At 36.2% G+C, this 8,277-nt stretch overlaps 1 protein-coding gene across 1 annotated transcript; it reads right to left on the bottom strand.

The window, feature by feature from the left end:
• Nucleotides 1–6,800: 6,800 nt before the first annotated feature.
• LOC141388124 (uncharacterized) lies at nt 6,801–7,367 on the bottom strand. Its single transcript, XM_073958168.1, has one exon. It carries the CDS (start codon nt 7,365–7,367, stop codon nt 6,801–6,803), a length of 567 nt encoding a protein of 188 aa, XP_073814269.1.
• Nucleotides 7,368–8,277: the final 910 nt, after the last annotated feature.

Consider the following 8,277-nt stretch of genomic DNA (forward strand, 5'->3'; position numbering starts at 1 on the left):
TATAAAGAACACTACATTTTGTTAAACATACAATTTATATAAATGAGATCACAAAGAGACACAAACAACACGAATTGTTACAAGTTAAACATCAACTTGTTTAAAATATTACAAAAAAAAAAAAAATACAAAACACAAACATACACCATTGTACATATACCCACAGAACACAAAGGTTAAAATCATAAATAATATAAATAAGTTAAAAATTGTCTATAGAATTTGAATAAACTTAAATCTACAAAATATTCTAACTGGCACATTTGCCCCTTGAATACTTTAATCAAGTTAAATAAGTAAAAAAGTATCAGCCGGCTTTGCAGACAGAGATATACCCTCAGCCTGTATATATTGAAACAATTTTTTTTTCCAAAAAACGTATGTATTTAGGGTGTTTTTTAAATGTTGGGAATTTTAACCGACAAAAATGTTCATTAGGATTAGGAATCAAAAGTTTTGCGGAGAAGATACTAAAAGGAATGGATCTATAATAATTGTTCCACAAACATCCCCTAAGAGACAAGGGAGACTTCTCTCATATCAATGAGTGCACCCCGATTCATATTAGCACAATGATATGGGACCTACTGTTTATCGCCGAGTCCGAACGGCGTGTATTAAGACACCACTTTGTAGAGAAGTTTTTCATGGCTGAAATACTCAGGAAATGTCGCCAACATTACTGAGGGGTATTTTGCCACCGTTGAAAATTTTGATGTTGACGGGCCGGGGAATCGAACCCACGACCTTCAGCGTGCAAGGCGGGTGTGCATACCATTGCACCACGGTGGCATGGATCTACATTGACCATTATGGAAGTGGATATTCAGCCACTACGTATGGTGTCATATGGGGGATGTTTACTCAAGAAGTATGGACTTGCCTCTGAAAAACGTTTACCATCGTAATTGAGGCAGCGAATGCAAGTTACTTCAATAAAAATCAAAGTGATTCGATAGCAGGCCTTAAAGTGAACTTATCCGAAAATTTGTGTGGGAGGTACCGGATGGATTGGACAAATATAGTCCATATTTGAACCTGATCTATATCTAGTAGATATCTTAGGATGTGTAAAGTATGGACCAATTCGGCCTCTCCCTTTAAGAGTTATCGTATGAACAAATTTTCCGAACATTTTTGAACTTTTATGGGGGAGGTACATGAGGGAGTGGACCGATATGGCTTATCTTCAAACTAAGACTATGTTTGGACAAAATATTACTAAGGCCAAATTTTGGACCGAATCGGCATATCCGCTCTAGAGTTATTTTGCGCTCTAACCACCTCACATGGTGTCATAAGGGGTTTTTTACAACCATGGTATAAACTAGCACAATACATTGGAAAAATTCTTAAAACTTTAATTTCACCTAACTGCAATTGTATGGTCAGGGACCATACTTGTAGCAATTATTCTGATCTACACTGTTATTTGTCGTGTTTTGCCATTTACTTTGGGCTAGCGGTTCGCGAATGTACATATGTACGTACATATATGTATGCAATATCCAGCATATTCCCTTTGCTGCTTTCCAACAAGTTTGGAAAACATAACTATGCTTTATAAGCAGCCAAGGCAGCAAAGGGAAAGTAGTCTTTGATCGAATTTAAAAGCGCACGCAAACGTCTCCCCACAGTGAACGCAAAGTTAACCACAAAAAGAACAAAGGAAAAATATAAAGAACACTACATTTTGTTAAACATACAATTTATATAAATGAGATCACAAACAGACACAAACAACACGAATTGTTACAAGTTAAACATCAACTTGTTTAAAATATTACAAAAAAAAAATACAAAACACAAAACACAAACATACACCATTGTACATATACCCACAGAACACAAAGGTTAAAATCATAAATAATATAAATAAGTTAAAAATTGTCTCTAGAATTTGAATAAACTTAAATCTACAAAATATTCTAACTTGCACATTTGCCCATTGAATACTTAAATCTAGTTAAATAAGTAAAAAAGTATCAGCCGGCTTTGCAGACAGAGATATACCCTCCGCCTGTATATATTGAAACAATTTTTTTTTTCCAAAAAACGTATGTATTTAGGGTGTTTTTTAAATTTTGGGAATTTTAACCGACAAAAATGTTCATTAGGATTAGGAATCAAAAGTTTTGCGGAGAAGATACTAAAAGGAATGGATCTATAATAATTGTTCCACAAACATCCCCTAAGGGACAAGGGAGACTTCTCTCATATCAATGAGTGCACCCCGATTCATATTAGCACAATGATATGGGACCTACTGTTTATCGCCGAGTCCGAACGGCGTGTCTTAAGACACCACTTTGTAGAGAAGTTTTTCATGGCTGAAATACTCAGGAAATGTCGCCAACATTACTGAGGGGTATTTTGCCACCGTTGAAAATTTTGATGTTGACGGGCCGGGGAATCGAACCCACGACCTTCAGCGTGCAAGGCGGGTGTGCATACCATTGCACCACGGTGGCATGGATCTACATTGACCATTATGGAAGTGGATATTCAGCCACTACGTATGGTGTCATATGGGGGATGTTTACTCAAAAAACGTTTACCATCGTAATTGAGGCAGCGAATGCAAGTTACTTCAATAAAAATCAAAGTGATTCGATAGCAGGCCTTAAAGTGAACTTATCCGAAAATTTGTGTGGGAGGTACCGGATGGATTGGACAAATATAGTCCATATTTGAACCTGATCTATATCTAGTAGATATCTTAGGATGTGTAAAGTATGGACCAATTCGGCCTCTCCCTTTAAGAGTTATCGTATGAACAAATTTTCCGAACATTTTTGAACTTTTGTGGGGGAGGTACATGAGGGAGTGGACCGATATGGCTTATCTTCAAACTAAGGCTATGTTTGGACAAAATATTACTAAGGCCAAATTTTGGACCGAATCGGCAGATCCGCTCTAGAGTTATTTTGCCCTCTAACCACCTCACATGGTGTCATAAGGGGTTTTTTACAACTTTCAGGCTATTTTCTCAGGAAGTATGGACTTGCCCCTAATGAAACTTGTACCGTCGTACGGAGAGCAGTGAATACAAGTTGCTAAAACAAAAATCACGTTGATTCGAGAGACGGCTCTAAACTGAACTTTTCCGAAATTTTGTGTGGGAGGTACTCGAAGGAGTAGACCGATTGAGACATTATTGAAACCTCAGCTTCCTCTTGTAGAATGTTTGCGATATTCAAACTATGGACCAAATCGGTTACTCCCTTTAAAAGTTATCGTGCGGACAATTTTTCCGAACATTTTTGAACTTTTGTGGGGGAGGTACCTGAAGGAGTGGACCGATATGGCCCATCTTCGAACTTAAATCAAATCTGGACAAAATATTTAGATACCCAAAATTTGAAGCGAATCGATTGATCCGTTCGAGAGTTATCGTGCGCACCAGCCAGGCAGACAGACATAAGGACGGACATTGCTAGATCGACTCAAAATTGTCTGAAACAGATATCGCACAAACATACTTGGGGTCTAAAAACATTATTTCGATGAGGCACATTTTTGGCCGTATCAAAGTGTAAATACCCTCTTTAGCCTAAAGGCTGAAGGTATAAAAATACTTAAACCTAGTTAAAAACTACTCAAACCTAGTTAAAATCAACTTAATCTAATATTGCACATACAAAAGCTTTTGCACTTAACCCCCATTTTGTAAATAAAACCTTATTCTATCCTAAAGTGAAATTTAAGAAATAACTAAAGAAGTGTTCTACCTAAAATAATATATAAAACCACCAAAAACCGAAAACATACAAAATTCATAGACACATACATGCAACGTTGAAGTACAAATAAAATTACACTTGAATTGTAAACCCTAACCACACTTCCCTTATCATTTAAAACAAAACAAAAACAATAAAAACGGTTTGTAAGAAAGCATTGGTTCTTTACGAGCCGAATAAGTGTGAACAAACTGCAGCTAAGGAATGGACTGTAGGGTTAAAATATCTGCATTTGCAATAAAAAGTCAGATAGGGTTTATTTGCTTAACCTCACCTTATGACTCCGAAATGTAAAGTGAAAGATTCAGATGTAATGAGAACTATTCATTTGACATTTGCTTACTTTTGTAGCTTAAAAATGTAGTTTTCAAATTGACAATTCACAATAATATTTCTTTAGAACTGGAAGTATATGTGATTATAATGAGCAGTTACATTTTCTAATTATTTAATGAAAGAAACAGAAAACTGTCAAATGACTGATTACCTTAGCAAGTTAACAGCTACTAAAGAAAGTAGTTACAGTCTTTGGAAAGCCACAAAGTATTTAAACCACGTTAAGCCTAAGATACCACCAATAAAATACAGTAGTGGAATTTGGATCAAAACTGATCAAGAAAAAGCAGAGCTTTTTGCTACACACTTTGAAGATATATTCAGCCCACCGCCTAGGCAATCGATTCATGAAATAGAAGGAATTTCTCCGAAAATTGACTATGAGACAATCGAAAAAGTAACACTTGAGGAACTGAAAATGGTTATATATAAAGATATATCAAATAAGAAATCTCTTGGATATGACTTAATAACAGCAAAAATTTTAAAGAAGCTCAAACAAAAGGCTATTCGGCCTGTTTTAGGCTCAAGTATGTACCATTACAATGGAAAGTAGCTGAGATAATTGTTGTTGAAAAACCGGGTAAACCACCAAATTTGTTGAAATCCTACCGACCGATATCGCTGCTCCCAAAATCATCAAAAATATTTGAAAAGCTTCTTGTCAAAAGGTTAAAGAACATATGCTTTAAAAGAAATCTAATCCCATCGCACCAATTCGGATTCAGAGAGGAACATACCACAATACAGCAAGTTCATAGAATCGTTAACATAGCTGAAACTGCAATTGACAAAAAAGAAATCTGCTCCGTAGTATTTTTGGACGTGAGCCAAGCTTTCGATAAGGTATGGCACAAAGGCCTTCTATTCAAATTATATAAAAACTTACCACTACAATTTTATGAAATACTAAAATCTTATTTAAATGATCACTACTACCGTGTTGAAATTGAAACAGTGTACTCATTACTCAAACCAATAAAAGCTGGTGTGCCCCAAGGAAGTGTCCTTGGCCCACTTCTTTATCTCATATATGGCGACATTTGCAGATGATACTGCAATATTATCATGCGGCAAAACTGAAGAAGTTGCAACTAATAAACTTAAAATTGCGCTATCGAATGTTGTAAATTGAACGAAAAATGGAGAATTCAATTAAATGAAAGCAAGTCCTCCATATGCTCTTCACAAACAATAACAACATACAACCATCACCGTTGTTCATAAATGGCATTAAGATCCCATATGCTAATACAGCAAAGTATCTAAGGATGACGTTAGATGCGAAAATCAAGTGGAAAGAAAACATCATGAAAAAATGTCAGGAAATAAAATTGAAATTAAACCAGCTAAAATGGATTTTCACAACAAAATCCAATGTATCTATTAGAAATAAAATTCTCGTGTATAATCAAATAATAAAACCCATATGGACTTATGGTATTCAACTTTGGGGCTGTGCAAAAGAACACGACATCCAAAAGTTCCAAAAATTACAAAATCAAATATTGCGATCTATTGTAAAAGCTCCTTGGTATATACGCAATAGTGATCTCCACAGAGATCTTGGTGTAAAGTTGGTCACAGAGGAAATAAGTAAGCAAGCTCAGACATATGCCACAAAAATTCGATATCATAAAAATGATGTCATGAGGAATATCTATAATGAACACGTGGAAGGAAATATAAGAAGATTAAGAAGAACACGGCCAATGGATTTAGCCTAGATATACCGCTTATTCTTTAGAGTATAATTATAGAATTATTTACTCACCACAAATGTCAAAATATGCTAAATATTCATGTAAATATAGTAATATTACTTGATGAGTCTTGAACTCAGTTGTAATAAAAGAAAAAGAAAACAATAATATTTCTTTAGAACTGGAAGCATCTGTGATTATAATGAGCAGTTACAGTTTCTAATTATTTGAAATTCAATTTAAAGAAAAATATAAAATAATTATAGTAGACTAAGTTTAAACATTTTTAGACATGCTCCCGGTCTGGAATCGATGACAGAGTATTCGAAGCAAAGCAGAGAACAGTTGCTAATGATCAAATTGCTCCAGATAACATTACAGCGTTTTTGGAGAATAGGCAGACGTTGGTGTTTAGGATGTTGCTTTGACTTCGGTTCCTTATTGGTTGGTTTATTTGTTGTGGGTTTACGTGTTGGTTCATGTATGCGGGGATGTTCCATATGAAGCAGTGTATGATGAGTACGTTTACACTTAAAGCATATGTCTTTGGATATACAACGGCCCACTTCATGGCTCCTTGCCATACAATTAAAACAGTGTTGTTTTATGACACGTTTACGATCAGCAACTTTCATTTTCAAAAACGCTCTACACACTCGAATAGGATGATATTTCTATTATGGGTTACGTTTTCATAATGACCTGTCGGCGATTAGAGAATTAACACACAACCGATAATTTTAAAAACTGAATTTGAATTGACTTTATTTTTCATATGTATTCACAAAACTAATATTACAAAATAAGCATACTATATTATTTTTATATGTAAACGAAATCAATGCATACGTCATATGGTTTTTATGTATGAAAACAGTAAAGTACATTTGGCTAAAGTATATTCTTTGATAAACCATACTCCTACATATACTCCCCCTAAAGATTATGTGCACAACAGGATCTTTATCAAAAGGTAACATTACGCGTTCGTATGCGTTCACTTCTTCCAGGAATTCTACTAGGTTCTCGTGTATGGGTTTGCAGAAAGAGTAGATTTGTTGGTAGGATGGCTAGATTCGTTTGTAGGATGGGTAGGAGTTGAAATGGGAATTGCTATTACTTTAGGGTCCTCTGTAATGTCTGGGTTGAATATGAATGCCGGTTTTACTCGGTCGATTGAAATAACCTTTTCTTTGCCGTTAACATCCAATGTAAGTGGTTTATCGGATCTGTATAGTACTCTAAATGGTCCATCGTAAGGACGTTGCAAATATTTTCGTACTGCATCGCGACGAACATAAACATGATTGCAGTTGTCGAGATGTTTTGATACAAATACAGAGCGATTAGTTTTGTGATTTGCAGGAACGGGTTTCAATGCTTGCATTTTCGCTTTGAGAGATATAACATAATCTTCCGTTGGTTGTCGATCTTCGGATTCGACTATCATATCGCCGGGCAATCTTTCTGATTTTCCGTACGTTAGTTCGAACAGAGATGTATTAGTATCTTCACGAATGCTAGCTCTGAGACCCAGCATTACGGTTGGCAAAACGTCCATCCAATTTTGGGATTGATGGCTCATTATGGCAGTTTTCAAAGACCGATGACACCGCTCTATCATTCCATCAGAGCAGGGATGATATGAGGTAGTTCTGATGCGAGCCGTTCCAAGGATACGAGCCAATTCAGTAAAAAGTTGTGACTTAAATTGTCGTCCTTGGTCGGTTGATATTTTTGCTGGAACGATAAAGCGTGAAATCCAGCCGCGATAAAAAGGTTCAGCAGATGTCGATGATCGCATGTATTCCATCGGTATCGCTTCGGGACACCGTGTAAGTCGATCAATGCATATTAGAAGGTAAATATAACCTTTGCTTGGTGGTACAGGACCGACAATATCAATATTTACAGGATGAAAACGTTGATCAGTAACAGGATGCGAACCAATTTCACTGTGTGTGCCTATGGATCTCGGAGCGTTGGCACGACAAACATTGTTGAGTCCACATTTTAATATCTTTCTTCATAGACTGTAAATCAGTGTCAAACTTCTGAAATTCAGCCAATTCATTATAATCAATCGATGTTGGCATTGAGATTGTGGATATGCATGAAAGTGCGTCTGCGACAACGTTATCCGCTCCGCTGATATGACGTACGTCGGTGGAAAATTGACACAAATAATCGAGTTGACGAAACTGTCGAGGTGTAGTCTTATCGGAATTCTGTTTGGAAGCAAACGTTAAGGGCTTGTGATCGGTGAAGATTACAAATTTGCGGCCTTCAAGCATGTGGCGGTAATGCTTGACCACTGAATAAGCAGCAAGTATTTTTGGCATCCAGGAACAAATCTACGGTAGAAGCTTACCATATCAACAAATCGACTGAGTTCTTTTACGGTTTAAGGCTGGGGATAGTTGGCTATTGCTTCAACTTTTTTCGGTAGTGGGCGTATACCTTCTTGTTCGACAATATGTCCAAGAAATGAAACT

The sequence above is a fragment of the Musca autumnalis genome, unplaced genomic scaffold, assembly GCF_047663935.1.
Source record: "Musca autumnalis isolate F117 unplaced genomic scaffold, ASM4766393v1 scaffold_6, whole genome shotgun sequence".
Classification (NCBI taxonomy): Eukaryota; Metazoa; Arthropoda; class Insecta; order Diptera; family Muscidae; genus Musca; species Musca autumnalis.